At 39.5% G+C, this 23,067-nt stretch overlaps 1 protein-coding gene across 1 annotated transcript in view; it reads left to right on the top strand.

The window, feature by feature from the left end:
• The first annotated feature begins 1,875 nt into the window (after positions 1-1,875).
• Positions 1,876-23,067, top strand: part of ajap1 (adherens junctions associated protein 1) — a 45,776-nt gene continuing 24,584 nt past the window's right edge. Inside the window, exon 1 of the mRNA XM_069660547.1 lies at positions 1,876-2,681. Coding sequence (XP_069516648.1) covers positions 2,653-2,681 — 29 coding nt within the window. The 5' untranslated portion in view covers positions 1,876-2,652. The remainder of the gene's footprint in view (positions 2,682-23,067) is intronic.

Here is a 23,067-nt window from a genome sequence, read left to right as displayed (position 1 = left end):
GCTGAGAGAAAAAGAGCAATGACAGATCCGGGAGCTGGGGAGCTACTCATGGGCTTCTCAGACAGAGGTATCCACATGCATCAGTATGTATGTATACACACTAATGCAGTAATGAGGGTATTTAGTAGAAGTGTGCTTTATGGCAACCATTAGTTAGGGAGGAAAGTTGCCTCATCATGTTTGGAGCATTCAATTTTATAAACAGCCGCAATTCATCTGATTGTAATGAGAGCTACTGTGTTCATTCCAACAGTATACGCTTGACAGAGCTACAAAACCTCAAGGCAAAATTGAAGCTAATTCTGAAGGTTCGGTTTGATCAATCTCTCTAGTACACAGTGGGAACTTGTACCCAAAAGAAGTTCTGATACAGCAAGCATGAACAATATAGTCATTTAGTTATTGTTGTCAGAAAAGTTTTTTCATGTGAGCATAGTGGCAGCTTCTGTCAGAAAGACTTGCAATGACAACGACGCATTGATTGATTGAGACACATGCAGACAAATGAGTGTTGAATTCAGAGATGTGGTACATGGCAGTTTTATAGGTCACGGGATCTGGAAGCAGCATGAAACCCTGCACCAGTTATGACCATCCAAGTTTTGTACTGCTACATATCAGAGGATAAGCAATTTTTAAATCCTTTCATGAAAAAACCCCAGCTCTATTGGTCTGATCCTGGTAATATAATTAAGCACTTCATTTACTGAAAAGGCAACAATCAACATCATGGCTAGTTAAAACGCAATATTTAAGATCTTCTATATGACTTTATATGAAATTACATAGTAACTCTATGGGCAAGCTAATATATTAAATAATCCAAAAATGTAACTCCTCCATGCCTTGGATAGGCAGACCTTATCTTATAATTAGATATAATATAATACATGGCTGTGCTCACTTCTTTGCAATCAGGGGGAACCCAGACAAGTAAACTAACACAACATTTAGTGAGATTACAGCCTCTATGTGTAGGATTAGAAACGTTTTGATTTTGGCACCTCCCAGTGGTTACATCAAGAACACACTATAGCACAAACAAAGCACAACACTACACCCTATCTGCATATTAGGACATTGAGAAAGGTTGATTGGCTGAAGGCATGGCCTGGCCCAATTTTCCATTGGGATGTCAGTTTAAAAAAAAGAAGAAAAAAAACCCATGTAATTATAAATAATATGAAACATGATTGTATTATTTAACTCATTGTAGCTTAAATTGACTTTGATTCTTTCAGTAATCTGAAGGATTTTTGTCCTGCATATTTTGAGTTATTTCTCCAAGTGAAAACCAATTTTAGTTTCCTTTTGTGATGGTTTGTTTTAGCCCCTGATGCTGATGAAGATGTTTAGTATTATAATTACCTAACCTAACCTAACCTACCTAACCCTAACCCTAACTAGCTTCTTATATTTATAGGAGTTGTGTGGGTCGTTTAAGTGGAACAAAATTTACTTGCCATAAAAGGAGCACAGACCATGTCCTAATTGTCAGGAGCTGCAGACAATAGTCAAATTTGGGTCACATTATTAGACAAATTGGGTCTATTAGCTGGTTCTAAGGGCTGGCAGATGTGACTATGGCTATATCTGACATAATGCTGCATCTTTTTCGAATTTATTTCCAGCAATTTCTATCCATTTTTACCACGCTCACATGGGCATCATTGCCACATTGTTTAACTACCAAACACCTAAGTACAGCTCAGTACTGTACTGGGCAGTGCTGTTACTTGTCCTACCCAATCTGATACTTACCCACATGACGTGTGACACTCCAGCACATGACATATTTGGCTTTAAAATGACGTCACGGCAGCGTGGGGCTCAGCAGGCAGGTCGTTCGTCAGTCTGAAAGAAGAGGAGCAGCAGGAGACGGACCAGCCTCCTCTCCTCTCTTATGACAAGCTCTCATTCCCCCTCTCCCAAACTCCTCCGGAAAAACTCTCGACGTCCAGGATTCTCCTTTAACGCTCCCCTCTTCCTTTTTTCAGTTGCACCTATTTTTTTAAAATTTAATTTCTTTTTACTTGGTCAAACCCCTTCGCACCCCTCTTCCCGTGCAGAAATGTGAGTACATAACCAGGACCCTCTACCAGCGGTGACTTCTTTCTTCCATGCTTCAGAGAACCGAAAATCCTCATCATCCACCCCCGATATTTTGGACGCTCATCTGCCTTTCAACAATGTGGGAGAAGGTGCGCTGACATTTCAGCGACGAGGATGCCAACCACACGCCTTGTTTTTTCTCTCCGCTGCTCTCATCTTTGTCTTTCCAGCAGGAGAGTGATGACAGATTTGCGCGAAGGCAAAGTTTGAGGGTATTTTTTTGGGTCTCCTGCTCACCTGTCCGCCTGCACGCTTGCACCTCTCTTCGTTTAACTGATAACGAGGAAGAGAACAGTTGACAAGCAACTTAAAAGAGACCCGATTACTGTTCTGGTGTTTTTAGTGGGATTTGTCAGAGCTATTGGAGGTATTTGATGTGCGCAACGCTGAAGGATATGGCTTAAAGAATGGTTGCGTTACTGACAGCTGGAGGAAGGTCCGTCCCTTGAGTGTTTTTATCAGATATTGTCGACTTTGGTGGAAACCCATCTAAATGGGAGGATACCTGGAGAACTGAGTTGGATTCAGCAGTCGAGAAAAATGTGGGTAAAACGGAATGTTGCGCGCAGGTAAGACACGAACAATTTTATTTCATCTTATGATTATTACATTGCAATATGTAAATTCTTAAACACCGAATGAGTAAGGTGTTATTTTATGTGTTTTTCACATTTGATGCCGCTTTTCGACTCCATGTCTCAGTTTTTCAATATACGCCACTGCAAGTTATGTGAGTCTGCCGGGATTGATGATTGCATTTTATGTAGGCAACCAAAAGGTCTGTAAAAAAATAAAACTAATGTCCTCTTACACCAAAGTACATTTGATCAACTGTCTTTCTTCCGAGGTTTACAATGTAAAGGCGGCTGCTTTATATGGACATGATTTGTGATGTTTAAAGGCAGAATGTGATCAAAAAGTACACATCCTATACGCTGGGGGTCGCCAACAGTATGGCACAAGCTTCTCAAATATACTCGTCCTCAAAACACATGAACACAACGTACAGACACTCGCGCATACAGCCTGTCTGTCAGCTACTGCACAGTTGTGAAAAAAAATGCACGCACCTTCATAGAAAGTAGTTAGGGACGGAAAATCACATAAATGACAAATTAAAAAATATTCTGATAAACAAAATGTAAAAAATCGTTTAAGCCACTAGCCCCGATCCCCCAAAGAACAAAAAAAAATGGAAGTAGTTAGTGGTCTGTTATGGCTGGCGAGCAGACAGCCTGGATGGAGTTAAAAGCTTCACCTTATTCTTCCCACAAAAAACCACTCACACTTTGATGCTCGTCTCCTTGCTTTTATATTACAATATGAGGACGGAACAATAATACTCATGTAACAAAATACTAAATGGATACTTTCTTCGTTTTTATGGCAAATAAGGATTATATCTCTTAACTGAAAAGTCTATTGCATTTAACGTAGTAGGGGACTGCAAATAAAAGCGGTTATTCATTTTCCCCAAAATAGCTTTAGATGTGATGACACGCAGTGAAATAAGACCAAACCTGCGAGCGGTGAGATTCCCCTGCCACCTGCTGGATCTCATTCCCACCAGTAGCTCTTATTCCTGCCCATTTGCAGCCATGCATTTTATGTTTGACACACACTGTACATATCAGAGCTGACCTCGTAGGGTAATGGCAATGCATGCCGCTAGACAGTGCAGTTCTATATGATGATGAAATGAAATGCATTTAGGTCCCATATCTCTAGATGGATCAGTCAGAGGTACAGAGAAACCAATTTTCAGCTTTAGAAATGTCCCTGTCACTTGCTGGCATGCTGTAGAATGCCAGAAATGGGATGTGGGATGAATGGCAAATGCTGCTTCTTTGTACAAATTCACCATGTTCCAGTTTGAATTTGCCATCACAGGCGAAAAGGTTGCATTATTTGTTATTTTAGTTTATTGTCAGATAATAGTGCTATTGGCTTTTTTTAAACTTAAAGTGTGTGGCACAAAATGGTTGGTTGACATGTGCAGAGAAATATCCTGTACCTGTTGGAACAGACCACCTACAGAAACTCAGTGTGGGTGTAAATGCAACAGCAAATCTGGAGAGAAAGATGGATTAATAGATGCCTAATCGAGTTTCAACAAATGACCACTGTAATTATTATGATTGTAATCTTTCATCACAGTAATCTGTGCAAAATGACGTTAAAAACGTTATTTAAGCTTAGGTTTTTAATTCGCGAGGTTTTCTCCCAGCAATTGGACTGAACTATACTGAAAATATCTGTGCAATGAGTGTTGGAGGCGTTTTGTATGTCAAGGTGGTTGTGACAAAATAGAAAAGTTTTCGAAATTATACTAAGTGTTTAGTTTTGTCAAAATGTTAAAGTTTAAATGTGAAAAAGTACTACAACAGTCTGAACCTCAAAGATAATCAAATTGCATAAAAATGGTAAAAAGGAGCAAAAGAGAGGGAGCAATAGAGAGAGAAAGAAAGAGACTTACTGTGTATATAAATTAAGTACATACAGAAGGTCTACATAAAAATTGGTAGTCATTGTTGATCAGTAATTGAAAACTTAGAGTATTTCGCAGGAAAAATCGTGATCATGTAAAAGCACCTAAAACTAAAGCCTTAGCAAAGGCAAGAGGTATTTTCTTCAACTTGAATAGAGTTATAGCATTAACCTGTATGCAAATAAAAAGAGAAGGAAGACAAGTAACACATTAACTTGAATAGAAGACATGCTGCATTGCCACTTTAATCTGACACTTTAGTGGGTTTCATACATGTATTTGTATCTGAGACAAGACACAATAATTTGAATCCAATGGTAAAGATTTTTAACAAGCTCAAAAGAGAATGTGTCTCACTAGAGGGTTAACCAGCAGGGACTCATCTCTCCTGGGCTCTGCATCTCCGGGCTTAATCTTTCATGGACGTCACACAGTTTTAGGTTCCCCACGGTGAGCTCTCATATCGCTGAGGCACCAGAGATGCTATCAGCCCAGGCACACTGCAGCTTTCAGGAGGACTTCATCTGTCAGTTTCTACTTGCCGACAGCAGGATTGTTAAGCACAGGTGTCTACATGTATCTAGGCTTTTCTGGCCTGGATACATTCTTATATAATTTGGGGACTGGGTAAATGCGATATTTACAATGATTGGGATGTTGGAAAAAGATTACACAGTAGGAAGAGAAAGAAGATGATTTTAATGAATCATGACCTACGTCCTAGGAGCAAAAAAAAAAAAAAAGTCCTCATATCCATATTCTTAGTGATCAGGCGCTTAGTATTTGGTGTCTTATTCTGAAAAAGAAATTGGTTTTGTATCTGAGTAATAGTCTAATTCTCGTTAATATTGCATGCCTAATGAACCAGGTTTCATAATATATTATACCCTACACTGAGGTGTTTTCTCTAAGGGTGTTTATGACCAGTCGTCTTCCTCACAGCTGGCTCCACCAAGAAGTCCCAGGCTGATTGTGGCTTATATTCTTGATAGATATTCCTGTGATTTAGGTGCCGCCTTAATAGCCACTATGAGGGTTATTACCAGGCCTCTCTCAAGCGTGATTAACCTAATTTGCAGCTGTGTTGCTTTCATGAGATCCTATCCTCTGGAGATTTTTGAGTGTGGTTGTGTGTGCTTGCTTGTTTGTTGTAAACATCCTGTGCTCAGCTGTCTGTCAAACCCTGAAGAATCAGAATAGGTTGTCGTTGTGAAATAGCATAAGAGACGAAACACACAATGTTGCTGGTCCATCTGACAATCCTGGAAATAGACCCAAGACAAAAAGACGAGAATAAGAGAGAAACTTGCTGTTGCTAAGGACGGGCTGAACCATAAATGACTCGTCATTGACTGGCATGCCAGTTAGTTTTTTTATTATAGTGGAAGACAAAAAAAACAATCTACCTAAGGAGTTTGTTTAATGTTTTGGCTAACAAAAACGCTGCTATCTTCCAAAACTAAAATACCCACATTCAGTTCTTATCAAATTCAAGTCCTAGTATACCCAACATACTGCCAGCAGCCGTCAGCCTGATTGGGCTTAATGACCAGCTTGTCCAGTTTGGGCTACATGAGAAAGTGTGTGTTACTATTGGGCTGAAGCACAATCATCCCACAGAGTGAAGGAACTAACACAAAGAGCTCTTAATTGATTCATGTATGAGCTTTTGCTGGATCAGTACTGCCTCATCAAAGAAACAAATTTATCTATCAGGCCTGTTCCCACTAACTGGCCTTATCGAGGCGCTTGGGGCAACTCTCGGCAGGTCTCTTTCTAAAATACTTCATAAATGAACAGCAGAAAGTCCCCTCCACCATTTCTGAATTTTGTTCCCAGCTGTGAAGCAGAAAGATGTGAATTAAGGCTTAGGCGAAATAATATTTTAGACAGTGAGGGGCTGAGTTGATTGGAGCATTGTCTTGTTTGTCTGATCCTTATTTCCCCTTTTCGCCCCATTCCCATGCTCTTTTCAGCCCTGCTTATCTTTCAGAACATGTGGGTCATGTACACTGTAGTGGAGGACATTGCGCAGTGGGAGTAATTAATGAGATGATGCAACACCCTTGGGTCATCTTAGACCCCCTCAAAACCAGAGTGTTCCTCTATAAATTATGCTCCATCCTCAGCAATGCAATGATATTAAACTATAGCCATAGTAGCTTCTTTAGCAGCTCAGCCTTAGGCTGAAGATATTGCTTTCGTTATAACCATGCATTCGCGTATAACCATGCATTTGCGTAGAACTTGCTTCGTTTACTTATGTATTTTGCATGTTGCTAGAGGGCACTCCAGTAAGCTCAGACTGTAAAACGGCCAAATTTGCATGATGTAGTTAATAATGTAAAATCATTAAATGCAACCATAAAAAGACACTATGTAATCGGGTAATTACCTCCTGTGTATGCAGAAAGAGTTTAAAGGAATACTTATAATTATAACTGTATGATGAGTGTGAATGTTAGATGGGGGGTGGGAGGGGCAGTCTTAGGCAGTGACCTCATTTAGCATCCTAAAGGCCTGAGGGTAGAAGCTCTTCCTGAGCCTCCCAGTAAATAAGAAACAGGGCAACACTCGAGGAGGTAAGTATAATTGCAGACTTGGCCTATTTGCTTGTCGTCAAAACTGTCCACCATTGTTGCCCCCTGACAGGTTCATATCCAAATACCATATCTACACTGCCCTTAGCGGTCATTGTTTGTGTATCTTACCTGCACAGGTGTAAACTTTTGAGATGGTGTACAAGCAATGCTCTAAAAGGATGCAGAATATATGAGGTAGCAGTCATGCGCGTTTAATGGCATAGTTAAAAGCAAGTACAAGCACGGACCAAGTCTGTTTGTATGTGTGTGTGTGTGTGTGTGTGTGTGTGTGTGTGTGTGTGTGTGTGTGTGTGCAGGAGAAAGATTTCATGGAATATTTTCCTCCCAAAGGCCTGCTGCACAGAAGCAATCCTTACATCTGTGAAACTCTTTGGAAATCCAACTGTGGTATTTACCTAATACAGGATTCTAAAAAAAGAACAAACGCATAGAGATAGTTGGGATGTAAATTAATCATAGAATCCAGTGGAACACACTGAGCAGCAGCAAACTTGCATGCTTCAAAGAAGAGGCCTAAAAAGAAGATTGTGTTTCTACAAAGATTAGTCTCAGCATCATTTGGCCAAATGTCTTTATCCCTTTAGAAGCTTGTTTGTTTACATGTCCAAAGTATTCTAGATAATACATCATATCCCAGTGAGAGTTATACGTATATCAGTAGTCAGTTGGACCAGGGTGTAGGAAGATTATGTCACTAACACATTAGAAACACAATATAGTGTAAATAAGTGATTTGGTTCCTGTGTATCTTGGCAATAGAGCTTGCTACAAGAGAGGTGCATGTGTGTGTGTACGTGACTGTGTATGTGTGTACACATGTTGTGTTATATTTACCCCGTAGCTTAGTTTGAGAGCTTGAGCACACAGCCCTCTTCGGTTAGAACAAAGACAGTATTGCATATTCAACAGGCTGCAAATAGAGACTCAGAGGTATCACAGCTTCTCTTTTCAGTGGACAGAGGACTCTCAGCTGCACTGGATGAAACGCAAATACTTGAACAACTGCAGTGGAAATACGTCCATCCATCCATTGACTATCTGGTGTATGCACTTATACAATAGTCATAAATATATAAATCATTGTAAGGCATTATAGGAGGAGGGAGACTGTAGCTATTACAGTAACTATTTGGTTTATTCTTGCAGACCCTGCCCATTTGGCATTTATTTCTCTGAAGACCTCTGGAATTTCCTACAAATCATGTTTGAGCTTAGTAAATTTTAGTGAATTCAAGTGGCTTATAAAAATCTTTTATACTGTGTTTTACAAAGTAAATAATATTTAGTAAATATAAAGGGAGTCCTGATCAAGATTTTCAACTGTGATTCTGAGTCATTCAATATTAAGTGTCAGCTTATACCGAGTTCAAATTGGATCAAGTCAAAATGAAAGTAAACTCCTGCCCACTGTCCAACTTGCAGAAAAAACAACACACCTTCAACAGGCTGTCTAGTAACGACATGTTTTTTTTTTACAGATTCTACATAGCTCTACATAATAGAATAGTCTACATAGTAGAATCTGTAGGCAGGGACGTGGATTTCAGGGAAGGCCAGTGTTCTGGTTTCCGTTCGAACTACGCTCATAGTCTGAGTCATATTAACCAATCACGTATCAGCAGGCTGCAACATATGCAAGAAAAACAGTCCCTGAGGAGAGCAAAAGCAGGCGGAACATTATCCGACGTAATGCCATCCCGGCTCCAATCAGCGTGATCTGATGACAATTTAGCTTCTTATTAATCTCTATAAACAGATGTCTGCATGTACGTGCAGCTAACAATCCATTCGAGATTTAAAGTTTTACTTGAGATTAGTTCCCTTGACGCTGAGTCACGAAAGCCGTTCAGCATTCAGATTTCCCGACTTTCTCGAATGCATCAGATCGATCCCACCTCCATTCAACAAAGGAGCATTTTAAAAATGTTCTTCTCCTCTTGAGGACAGACCTGACAAAGCTTGAATTTTTACTTATTATAAATCTGCATCATAATGTTGAAATTTCATCCAAGGTAAGACCTGTTGATAACAAGTAAATCACAAGAAAACTGTTTCTGTAACAATGCAGCACGCGGAAAAGGAAGATTTGACAGGAAGTCATTTATCACTTGCCGCCCTGCACGTTCACCAGTGTCCCCATCGACTATGCTTTTGTAATGGAAAATACTGATCAGAGACAGAGGTAGAGACAAAATTTAAGTTATTGTGAGTGTTCTGGATTTTTGATCACATCACAATACATTTTGACACATATCTGCCAAAAGCTTCCAAAGTCACAGTGGTTCTGAAAAAAATATGCACATAAACCGCAAGGCTTATTATTTATGAGGATCAAAAAATCACTTTTGAGACCTCAGGACCTAAACACCCCACATTCTGCTTTCCCCCTGATCTTCCCTCAAATATAAAAAGGTGTTTGGGCCTCATCCCTGAAAAATGCTCTGCACAATGGGAGAACAGAAGCTGAAATAAAGTGCCAAGCAGACAAAAAAATGAATGAAGACTCAATTAACATAACAAAAGAGCATTTTGCTAATGGTAAATTCTGAGCTGCTGTTCCAATATGAAATTGTCCGTGAGAATTTAGCTTGATAAGAAAGGTGCTGATGTCTGAAGTCCCAGCGATTTGCAAGCTGTACTATGAGAGTGTTACTTGATAGGACAAGCTGACTTTCATTCCTTCTTTAAAGCACGTTACCTTATTAACACACATTAAGGCCTGCAGACAATTGTGATGAGGAGCGCTTTGCTTCCTTTTAGTGAAGAATTTACCTTCGTGTCTGACAAAATGTGAAGCACCTCCTCAATTTTGGCCACTATTTCTTTCATTGTCATACAGACATATCTATTGTGTTCCGGACTTTGGGCCAGTTAAAATTTGTTTGAAATTGAATAGTGGAATGCATCATGCAGCCTCATAATTCATAAATATCCAATATGCGGTACCATTTATTAAGGTTGCAGAGATTACATTTAGCATTTTGTACACCCTCTGACATTTTCAATTGGCTGTATTATTAACACTTTATTGAGTTTATTGGACTGGAAAGGCAGCCCGTACATATTTTTCATATAAATAACACATATCTCTGAGATTTTCAACCTTTGTAATGGCCATATATTTTCCTAACTGACAGTTTGGTATTTCCTCTCAATTGAACGCATGACTACACTTCTGTGTGGATTGTTTTTCCTTGTGCAACTGGGGGAAATACAAGTAAATGCAGACTTCATCGCCATAGAGACATTGTGGAAAGTAACAAACAATTGTAATACATATTTAAGTGCTAGTGATCTTTGTCCTTGCACGAACTATAGTGCAAAGCAATCATTAGTAATGTCCTCATCGTTTATAAATGTCTATATAAATGTATATTATCTTACCATTACATTAAAGGGGCTATATGTAAGATTTCACATATATTCATCAATGAAATATCATTTTTTATGGCCAATGTGTAAAGGGATAGTAGAGGAACTGATAAATTGAGACCTTGCCCAACTTCCTCCATTGGCCCTAACAACCTGTGGACTGATTTTTATGTAGCGCACTCGGGACGTTTTTTTCCAGGAAACAAGAGGATGTGTGTATCTGCACGTTCGCGAGTACCTCTGCCGGGAGCTCATTCTATGCCACTACAATCAGCGGTGTGCAACACGAGACAACGCAAGATGGATAATGCGAACAAACAACAGCACTCACAACAACACCAACACAAACTACACACAAAAATAAAAAACAAAAGTTTTATCTAGTGAAGCCCGTTTGGCCAAACAGGAATGTGATTGACGTCATGGGGGAAAACTAGAATCAACTTCAGCAGGGCATGCAAGTCATGGAGACCTTCGATTGCTTTTGGGGATCAAAACACACCCACAACTTATTGTTGTCATAGAAACAAAACCCACGTGCAGCGTTCTCTCACCGGGTGCAGCGTTTTTTCTCTCACAGCACAAGTGCTTCATCCCAGCTCTCTCCAGCTGCCCTGCCCTGCCTGGCTAATGTTAGCTGATGCTTGTGATGAATTGCTGGCTCACTGGTGTAATTTGCCATTCAGTTACGAAGCACAATGCCAAAGTCATGTAGTGTATTTATGTTAGAGCTAGTTGGCTAACCTAAGCATGCTCACAACGTTATGACTACCAAAATACTATCTGAGTGTGTATGTCAATTTATCTAGCTTGACAAATAACTTCGCCAGCTAACATGACAAACGGTGTTGATTTTGTAAATTATGTAGCAGAACAAAGCGAATGTGTATAACTACCGATTGTTTTCTATTAGCCAATATCATTGCATTATCGCCTAGGCTAAGGTTAGCCAGCCAGCTGTAAGCTGGCAACAAGTTACCATTAGCTTGTCTGCTACTGCAAACGACTTGCCAGTTAGGCAACGTAGCAAAACACTGTTGAGTGGATAACATCAGCTAACTCGCGCAGACTCCCGGGGCTGATCTGGCTGGTAATTGAGTAATTTGCTGTTAGGTTACGAAGCACAGTGCCAGATCCATGCAGTGTAGCAATGTTAGAGCTAGTTGGCTAACCTTAGCATGCTCGCTAACGTTATGACAACCAAAATACTATCCGAGTGTGTCCATCAGTGTTGTCAGTCTAGCATGACAAATAACTTCGCCACCTAACATGATACTAACTTAGGTATTATGACAAACAGTGTTGATTTTGGACAACATGATGCCAGTCAACATGATACCGGTCAATGAATACGACTCATCAGTGAAAAGTAAGAGAAAGAGCTGGTGAGTTCCGAGATTGAGCATGCTTAGTTTCGTGTGTCTTCGACAAAAACCCTGGATGCTCGTTCATGCGTGCGAGTGTCCATGCGAGCGCGTACAAGGTTGACTGCAGTTCCCTCAATGGCCGACCACGTCGCTAGGAATGAGGATTTTCTGAAATTTACATAGGGCACCTTTAATTTTATGTTATGCAAAGATGTAATTCATAGACAAATCCAATTGGGCTGTCTAATTGATTTCAGTTAAACAGCTTTCTCATGCACTGGCCCCATGATTTTATAGCATGTGATGGGTTTGTCCAAGTGCTAGATGAAAAGTCAAATGTTCACCAACCTTGATTTATTCTCTTGGAGCAATTTAAGCTTGTACCAAAATCTATGAAAGGCTATCCCAAAGTTGTTTAAACACTTAGGTCTGAGGTTCGTTTCTGGAGCTTCTTGAATTTAAAACCCCCACATGCAACCTTGGCTCCTCTAGAGAGCTTTGTACTGTGCAACCACCTTGCAACATAATAGCCTTGCTTGTACTCTATAATACATGTCCCAAAGGTCCCTAGTGTAATAGTCTGCTACCCCTCACACATGTGCACAGATGTTTAAGCAATATTGCAAGATCTACACAGAAGATATAAATAACTGCAGTCTGTGAAAGGGAAAGAAACAATTTATTGTTGCAGCCATTAAAATGCCTCCAGTGCAAGTCCAACATAGAAAATGTATGCCCTGGTGATTCTCCTGGTAATTCCAATACCGGCCCCATAAATGCCCCAGATAAAGCCTTAACTTGGGGACAAAATGACGGCGTGTGTCTTTCTATGCACCGATTGAAAAACATAGTTTACCAGCCCTCAAGAAATCAACGTGTTTCACACAAAATCATTTCTTCATCAACGCTCCAAACTCCTACTCAGCAGCCCGGATATATCATGGCTAACACTGGTACCTACATTTTGACTGGCAATTTCAGGGGAACTAATCAAATGATAATAGCAAAAAACAACGCTGTAGTTCTTACAGAGCAAGCAAACAGTCAGCAGAAGGGTTACTCTTTCCCACTTTTTAAAGCTGTATTTAAAAAAATATGAATGGTAAAAGCACTGAGGGGGGAATTCATTAAGAATTAATTGTGGAAACTGATTGCACCATCATTTGCGCATCATTTGCACCCACTATCTACTCCGTCTTCAGAAAGCAACTCGCACTAATGCTATTCAAGCACAAACACACCCATAAAGTTTTGGAGATCCGTGCAGTTTGCCCGTTTTGTAGTCTGATTGTGAAGAGGGGCTGTTTTCACCTCTACTCTCTGAGCCTCAGACTGCCCCTGACCGACCGATCTCCCGATTATAATAATAATGACAATATTTTATTACCAGATTGTTTTTACAGACGAATAGGCCTACATTTTTTGATCACACAAAAGGTGGAATTGTTGTGATGATCATTGGATCATTTAAATACTAAAATCTTTCTCTGACACTATGCGTCAGATACCCTCCTCTCCTAAACAAAGGACCTGGTTATTAAAAACTATCAAGCAGTTTAATTTAAAAATGTGAATTTAGGAGCCAAGATTTCAATAACATTAACAAACTTATTTCTCTTATATCTTAAGATCCAAACATCTGAAGACTTCCTTCACTCTTAAAGTGATGGTGACAATACTTGAGACAGCAATTGATAAACGATAGTAAATGGACATCACTTAGCACATACTCCACATTCCACATTCATCCCATTTACACACAACTATACACGGATGGCTGAGGCTGCTTACTTAAAACTAACTCATATAGACACAGTCACATATCAATGGCTTTGCCTTCAGGAGAAATTTATGCTTCAGTAGCTTATCCAAGAACAGGGACTGTAGCTGTGGATCGAATCACCAATCTTCTGATTAGTAGATGACCCGCTCTTAATCTTGAGTCACAGCCACAATTACAGTAGTTGCCTGGAAATCTTACCTCGTGCTACAACTTTCTCTTTGCTGGACACAAAAACCTTTATGCTTCTGGTTTTCCATGACAAATCCACAAGAAAGGTCTGTCAAATAGTACATTGCAAGCGCATCCCCTTCACTAGGACCCATGTTGCTGTGCAAGACTTAACATGCATGCCACGGGGCCACTGTTACAGATTACCAGTTGGCAGCAGTCCCCCGCCGGGTGCTGGTTAACCCTGTGGCTACTTTGAACACCTAACGAATGCAAACTGTTCTAAGGCTGGATGTGCTGTAAAATGTATCCTTTCGATGTCTACATCTGCAGCACACATACAGGGTAGGGTTGTGTGAGTGATTGTTAATTGAATATCTGTACAATAATGACACACTGCACATATCATTATATATCCGTTATATATCCTTTATTTTTTCATATTGCAGTATTATATAGATTATGATCCTAGTACTCCAGTACTACCGTCTTGTACGATGCACGAAATGGTGAAATTTATGTTTTTAACTACATGGTCCCTTTAAAATAAAATAAATCAGTGATTCATTCGTTCATCGCTAAAACCACCACACTCAGCTGCTTTATCATGTGACATGAACCATCTATGTAGTGAAAAAAATTAATTTCAAAACAGTCAGTTAAAGTGTGGGTCCGACTGGCGTAGAAACCAACAGAGCTGCCAGTGTGCATTCTATTTGTTTACTTGTTGTACTGCATGCCATGCATGTCATTACACTTTTTTTTTTGGCAGATAAAATGTCCCCAAATCTCAGAGATTCCATTTTGCACAGCACTTACAGTATTACATGATGTCTGTGTTTGGCCAAGTATGATAATTGATTTACCATGTCATTTATACTTTATAAATGAAGGATATTGTAAGGACCTTGTATCACAGAATGTCAAAACTATAAAAAATATGAAGGGAATTCATTTCAAAAATTGACAAAAGTGTACTCCAAATTCTTAAGGCTGACAGTAACCAAGAAATTACCCCTCAATCTGGGGGGAAAAAGAATCTGCAGCATTTGCTGCTGAATATGTCTCTTTCTGTCACACTTTGTGCATAAGACTGAAGCTGGGAGATGCAGAGGAGTATCCTGTTCCTTTTTTCCCCAAAATGCATAAGTTAACGCATAATAAATCAACTAAATGAAAAAAAAACAATTTTGCATCACTAATCCCTGAGGGTTCAGAGTCATTTCCATGAGGTTTTTCTTATAAGAAAGCAAAGCAATTACCCATATAATAAGGGTCTTCGCAACAACTGCATGTCATAATATCTACTGTGCGTCAGCATTGTGATTCATGTTTTTTAGAGGTCATTTCAGTTGTTAAGGAGATTAAGCAACATTTCACCTCACTAAGGCTTCACACACTTGTGATTTTACTGTGATGCTAATATGGCATGAACCCTCCTTTATTATTGAAAGCTTAGGTTTGTCATCACAGACTGACAGTGCATGATGTCACTTATGTACTGTTTACTCATTAGTCTCAGCTGACCGAGCCGTGCTCTGTGGAGCAGAAGATGGATGTGTTTCCTGGACAGTTGAGAGGTGCACTTATTGTAGACATGGAGAGTTCACCAAGACATGGATATTATTTTCTGGGCTCAGCAATAATGTCGGGCTTCGAAAACCTTTTCTCAACCACCGATGCACCAAAAGAACAGCACCACCCAATTGTCATAGCCAAGTTCAGAGTGTGGTCAGTCTATGTAATTTTTGTGAAGTCATATTAAAATGATTTGATAACTTTGTTATCATTACAATTTTTTTGTCCAACTCAGTGGTTGGGAGCAAATGTTCTAATTAAAAACTTGATATTATTTAAGATTTTTTGTAGATTTGTTAAAGAAACTTTTCTGCAACAGTAGAATGCAGGTTCTATTGTTAAGTAAAGTATTTCTTACCTTCCTGCATATTTGCGTACACTCTGCACTTATCAGGCAAGACCATAGGCTTTAACAATTACAGCAATGGCAGAGAAAAGTAGTTGAACAGACAACCATTTGCTTCGCCCTTCCCCAAAATGCTCTCCCGTTCACTAGTCCTGCACCATCAGTAAGGCGATGCACATTGTGTGTTACAGGGGGATTGATTTTGACTTTTTTCTCGATGAGGACTTTCAAAATGAAGCTATTTCATGCTGTTTACTTGTAAGTTGCCTATCCCAGCTGTAGTTATGTCAAATACTATTTACATGACCCTCTGCCTTAAAGCCTGCTTAGCAGTGTGAAATAATTTGACAATGGTTTATAACACATGAAGACTCCTTGAGGGATGGCATTAAGTTACTGAAATTAGCACATCCAAAATAACTGTAAAAATTACTCTAGTAATTGCATCCCATTCTACAGTACATATATAGATATATAATACCCCACCTCCACCACCACCACAGTGGAGGGGCCATTGTTGTAATTTGATGAAGCAGTCAAATGCATCTTGCCTTGCCAGTGGGGTCTAATCTGTCATTTGAAAGGAGAAGTGTCCTTGTTCTGTGGCCTGGATGCATCAGAGAGTTTTTACCCCCCAGAGGGGTAAAACTGCCACACAGCTCCTTTCCTGTTCTCTCTTTTCTTTCTCCATCTTTGTTGCTCTCTCAGGGTATTGCAAATGCATAGTCCATATCCCCCCATCTCTATTTTAAGAGTCTTCTCCCCAGTGTGAACAGGCTGGGCTCAGGGCTAGCAGAATCAGGGAAGCCGGAATGATAAAAAGATGAGATTTCACCAGCAACCCACGGTCTTTGGTGTATTTTCAATCCATAATCCTTTGAAAAAGGTCTTCAAACTAGCAATTTACTGGAAATGCAGTTTGCCTCAAAGTGTAACATCTTAAAGGAAGACTTAACCAACCATCACTCCTGGAGGCTTTTGAGGAAAACTTTGACACTGTCATGTTGGCTATAAATAAAGAATTATACAATGATGCACACTGACACTGAATGCCAGGATAAGGTTTTTTCAACTGCGAACATATCTGACTTTACAGACACATTTAAAGATTTCAGATCTTCCATCGGAATTTTTACAGTGTATAGGTATTTTTGGGAAAAAGATTAATGCAATTGTTTTACACAACATTTAGTTAAGCCTCATGTAATCGAGGCAGTTATTGGACAAGAGGTATTCCGTAAGTGCTTATTCAGAGTAAAACCTCACTGGGACTAGGTGTATCACTCTGTCTCAGGTTTTGTAGACACCATTATTTAACATTAGGGCAGACGGTCTTTGTTTAGATTGTTCAAGCTGTTACCTTTAAATCTTACAGGGCCACCAAAGCAACTGTCAACAGACTCTCATTTCACTAGATGCGTGACAAATGGAAACATATAGATCAATGTACATGAGACAAAGTAGCTGTGCTGCTGCTACATGTAGTCGTACACTAAGTACTCATAGTGCAGAAAATGTTTTGGTTGCTTGGCAACAGTCCAGTTCCAGTATTTTGTAACAAGTGCATAATAGTGAATCACAGCTGTGCCGATATTTAGTACAACAGCGCTCCCTGTGATGTGATATTGCTTAAATAGCATTATATTATGGTAAAACTTTTGTGAGGAAGGAGACTCAGCAGTCTGTTCTCTGCAGGGGGAATGATGAATCCATCCTCACCAACCGTGTCCTTAAGGAGCAGGGGCAGGGACAGTCACAGTTTGTTAAAGTTCTGACTTTTGCCATATCAGAAAACATACAGTAAACCTTCTGACTGATGCAAGTTGCAACCTTGCTGCAGCTCCAACTGTTTTGTGTTTGAATACAAGCATTAAACAGACTTCTTTCAGAAGTTTCTTGGTTTCAAAAGTTCCAAAGTTGACTTGATGGCGCACAGTCTGTGCAATTTGGGCAGCAAGCTGCTGAGACCCAGGCTTGTGGCCTGCTGCCTTCCCGCAGGGCTGCATGCCAGAGTGTGAGGGGTGGGAAACAGCAACAGGAGATGAGCAAGAGTCTCACTAACATATCTATTGTTTTATAATTGTACAGTTGATTTTTTTAAATTTTATTTTGAACAATGATCAGTTTGTTGGTCATTTTAAGCAGGAGAGACAAGTTAATAAGTAAAGATAAATATTGATTATACACAGATGATGTGGTAATGAATTATTGTCAGAAAGTCTTTGGTGCTTGGACACCACAGGGAGATATGGGGATCAAAGGGTGTCTCCCCTGAGCATCGGCAAGAAATACTGCCATGTGGAGTTCAGACACTGGTGGTGGAGGTGTTGGCCGATGATGACATCTGAGGCTGATGAGATTATGAAGCTGATGAAACTGCAAAGACTGGGTGGTGATTGGCAGGTCGAGGGACACATATAACAATAGCATGAACACAGGCAGAAAATAGCTATATTACTTATCTAGCAGTTCACCACATCTGAACATGATTAATACTGCGTTCGCATGGATTCAGACAGACGGTAGGTCAATTATCATTTTGGAACACCTGGAACTTTATGACCAGTGTAAAAAATCCTACAGTTCTCCATTCACTATCCATATTGGAAATGAATTAATTACCTTACATTTTGTGGGAAATCTAACAAAAATGTTATGTTTGCAATAGAATATCAAGAGAACGCTACATTTGTAGCTCCAAATAGTTGAATAATTAAATTAATTAATGTTATTGATTATAGAGTTTATTCAACACCACCATAGCAACATATCGTCATGCGTGTTTCGTTTTGCTGTCCTGTCGTTCCTTCACAGTGTTTGTTTGCTTTTCCCATGCTGTCCAAAAGGTGTTGCCCGTCTGCCCCACAGCATTAGAATTTAAACAAGACAATCACCACTGTAAACATTAAAATACTACTTGGTGCCGACAGAGATTGCCCCAAGTAACAAGGCAGAGTTCAAAAAGCTCTGCCTTTATTAGGCAAAAAGGCAGTTGTACACAGGAGGTCAGTCCAAGAACATCAAACAAATCCAGTCAGGGAACAGGCAAAAAATGAGAGTGTAATGCAATGCAATGTCCAACACCATAGAGAACAACACTAGAAAATAGCTGGAAAGTGATGAAGCCACAAAGACAGTCTGGCAGAGGACCAGGGTAAACAAGTGAGTATTTGAACCAGGTTTACGAATGACAAAATCAGGGGCAGGTGTGTAATTAGGACAAATGCCCCAGGAGACACCAGGGCAGGAACTGAAATGACAGGACATGTTACACTTTCAAAATAAGACACAAAAAGTCATGCGCTAAAATAGAAACAAACTAGTTACAAACATAGCCACTGACCTCCACTATGCTGAATAGTTAACTCTTATTCTGCTGAAACCAGCAGCGAAATTTGTTTTGCTTAGTTAAAGCTGCAGTAGGTAAAATGGAGAAGAAAGTGGCCTTTTCTTCAACATTTAAAAGATTACAACCTCCAGGTCCCTCCCCCTCTCTCTCCACGGCGCTCAGTCCTGCCTCCAAAGCCCTCCCCACAGAGGAGGCTGTCATGCGCATGCAGACTAGTAACCACAGCAACTGAAGAAGCCAGATATACAATGTGGCGGACATACCGGTAAAACTTGAAATGACAACAACTGCAGCGGTATCACACCACCAACTACCACAAGCAGATACAATATCAAACCAGCGGAAATCAGTGTTTTTGCTGTGAACGCTAAACTACAGCTAATTCTATTTGGCAAAACCACTCTCGCCCAAGAACAGCTGGGATAGGTTCCAGCCCCCTGCGACACTGAACTGGATAAGTGGTATAGATAATGGATGGAGAAGTTTTAGTTTTCAACTGTGGTTAAGAAACAAGGTTGAACACAAAAAAATCACAGATGGAGTTCCTTTGTAGTTTGTTCTTGAAAAGTTTTTTCTCAAAACTTCATTGACAAGGAAACCTCAAAGACAATATTTAACATGAACACGGTCAAATATATAAAATGTGTGTCCCAGTATTTGATAAAGTACTTTGGCTACAGATGAATACCGTACTATTGCTGTAACACATGCAATTACTGAATATATCTACCTGTAGCTGTGGCAGGGATCTGCAGCAGTGAATAGATAATCAAACTTTTGGGCTCATTGCTGTATTCATGCTTCTTCAGGACATTCATTCCACCTTTGTAGTTATTTTCTGCTACTACTTCAGGTGAATTTTTATGTGAGCAGGATTACTGTATAACATTTATGACATTTGCAAACACATCCCTTCATAAGAATATATCAGTTCTACTATCAGTTGTTTACTGTAACTTTTTAAGTTTAAGTTAAAACGAGTGTGAGGGGGGGAAAGATTCTGTATAATATTCTAAGGCTGGGAATTAGGGCTGAAAAATGTATCATGTTTAAATGGGTTTTTTTTCAGTCAATATGAAAAATTATTGATTGTTTAGAGTTTCCCACAGAATTACAATCCATGTGGGTGGTAGCTGATTGGGGGCGGAGGGGCTGAGTGAATCAATCTGCTGCACACAGCTTTACCAGGAAATAATAATTTATCCCATGTAAATTAAAAAAAGTAATTATGTAGCAGTCAGTGCTGATGTATTTTGGTAGCCCATCACGAATAAATCAACATTTGGAAAATATTTTTAATGACCTATATATTTACTTAAGACCAGGAGAAATAAAGGTTGAATTAAAATACATTTTTTCTTGAGCAATGGATGAATTGTCTATAGCCGGTACATTTTGCTTTTGTTTCACAGCCCAGACCCTCGATATAATGATGTTTTTAAAAATATTACTCAACCCACAAACAGCCCTGCTAGGATCAAATGAAGTAATAAAAAAGTATTTTATGTATGTGTGTGTTTAAATCCTTGTATTAGTTACAAAATTCTATTCATACAACTAAAGAGTACCTAAGGTAGGATAGTGTTCAGTCTGTCCCTGCCAAAATCTGTTTCTTAAAACATGACTTTGGCTGCGATTAAAAAAACAGGTCATGCAGCTGAGCCGAGGAAAAATCTATGTTACTAGTTTTAGAAAGAAGGCAGGAACCTTTAGTGAAAAAAAAAGAGCATGTATTTATTGCATCAACTCTACAAATTTACAGAGAGCTAATGCAGTCACTAGTCCATTTAAAGTCCATACAACAACAAAAATTCAAGATTCAAGGGAAACAAGTTTGTTGTCAAGATCCTGATTATTTTTTACTAACGCTCATTTTAACCTCTTTCTGTGTCTGTTTGGACCAACCACAGAAAACCACCCACTGCTGCTTGGAACTTCATGAACTTCAGCTGGATAACCTTTTTTTTTTAAGTGCCATTTTTAGATGTGTGTGGGAGGTACATGGATACCATAGTTCAGCGTGGATATGCTCTATCAATTGATTGTGCTACCCTGAATTAAACCACTGGTTATTTTTTACTCTTCTACTTCTTAACACAGGAGAACTCGCCTGAGAGGTTAAAAAAGCAAACCACTGACGTCTTCCATCGCTCCCAGCTTCCCATCAGATGTGGAGTCACTTTTAAAAAGGCACCTCTCAATGGCTGTGTGGACTAGAAATTGATGCGCACTTAGTGGCCAGGCTGTCAAGACCAAACTGATAACATTTCTATTGACGGCAGTCTGGGGACAGGAGAGGGTATTAAACAAGCCATGGCTTTTTTCGCCTCCCTCAGGTTGGAAGCCCGTCTGCTTAGGCCTCACTTCTGCCAACTCCAAAGAAGTTCTAATTAAGACCTACTTTGCACAAGTGATCACTGGGTGGTGACGACACAAGAAGTGGGCCAGAGATCCAAAGCAAAAGAAAATAATTGGGTGCAATATTTGATTAGCTGCAAAGATAATAGTTTTGTTTTAGTGGGTCTAACATGAGGCGAAGGATAAGTTCAAAGACTAAGATAATCCTTCATTAGCCCTTGTACTCTCATGACAATGATTTATATACACTATAATGAAGAAATTTGCCTCTAAATTTAGACTTTCTTAATAGTCCCTATGTGTAATGCTTCTTTAATGTATTCCTCCCTTTTTCCCACTTTTTGTTAAGCTCGACTCCCTATGATTATTTAAACATTGTGGCTTTGTGAACCATTTAAAAAGGGCTTCAGAAGAGCCTTTAAAGTTGGCCTCATTCACAGAGACTGTATCCTGCCCTTTGTTTCTTTGCTTATCTGTGCCCCACTGGCACATGGTTTGCAGAATTGCTACGCATAATAGCCGACACAGCACTCAACTACTTTGATCTTTTCTGGGGGAAGAGCAGAATCATCACGGCACTGGGCATCGCACGCCTTTTTCAAGATGCTTGACATGTTTCAAGCCTTTACTGTGTGATGAGTTTCGTCGCCATGGAGATACAATTTTAACAGTAACTTGCCTCTCAAGCTGCTTGACATGTGATGATATGTGATCATTTTCCTCCATGGAGATAAAATGGTAAATGTTGCTGGCTAAAAATTAGATTAAACAACAGATATTTTTTTTCTCCTTTATTTGACAGGGCAGCTGAAGTGAGACAGGAAATGTTGGGAGTGGGGGGTGACATGCACCAAATGGGTGTCAAACTGGGAGTCAAACCTGTGCTCAGTGCGATGAGGACAATAGCCTCTGTATATGGGGTGCCTGCTCTACCAACTGAGCTTAACCAGCACCCCACAAAAAAAATATATTTGGGCTTTGGACTGTTGGTTGGACCGAATGACCAACACTGACTATATATTTTATAGACCAAAAGATTAAATGAGAACATAAGTGTTTTATTCATCTGTATTGCAAATAACTTATGTATTGAATAACTTATGTTAACTTATTTAAGTTAATTTTAACTGAAGTTGCAGTCTTCCAATATGAGTAAAAGCTCAAACTGTTTGTTCATTTTGTGTCTTTGTGCGCATGCATATACAGTAGCTATAAATAGTGACTGAAACAGTGAGTCCTCTATATGTGAGATTCTGTTTAATGTAGCATTTGCACATATAAAGGTTACCAACTTCATGCATCACATCCCTGCTGACTGCATACATAATCATGATATGAATTATAGAATTGAGTCAATACACAGACAGTACAGTCATGTTAGTACACAGCAATATAAAGAAAACAATGCTGACTGTGAACTATGAGTAAGAGGATGATTAAGGCTTGGGTCATCATGGGAATTTCATAGCAGCTATGTTGTAACTCTTGGCCATGCATGATTTAAAACCCTGAACCAAATCATGCTGACTAATTCACATAAACT

This window comes from Semicossyphus pulcher, unplaced genomic scaffold (assembly GCF_022749685.1).
Source record: "Semicossyphus pulcher isolate SPU_LCO1_2020_fin unplaced genomic scaffold, fSemPul1.0.p SCAF_13, whole genome shotgun sequence".
Taxonomy (NCBI): Eukaryota; Metazoa; Chordata; class Actinopteri; order Labriformes; family Labridae; genus Semicossyphus; species Semicossyphus pulcher.
The sequence above is the reverse complement of the archived record's forward strand: the minus strand, read 5'-3'. Positions and strand labels throughout refer to the sequence as shown.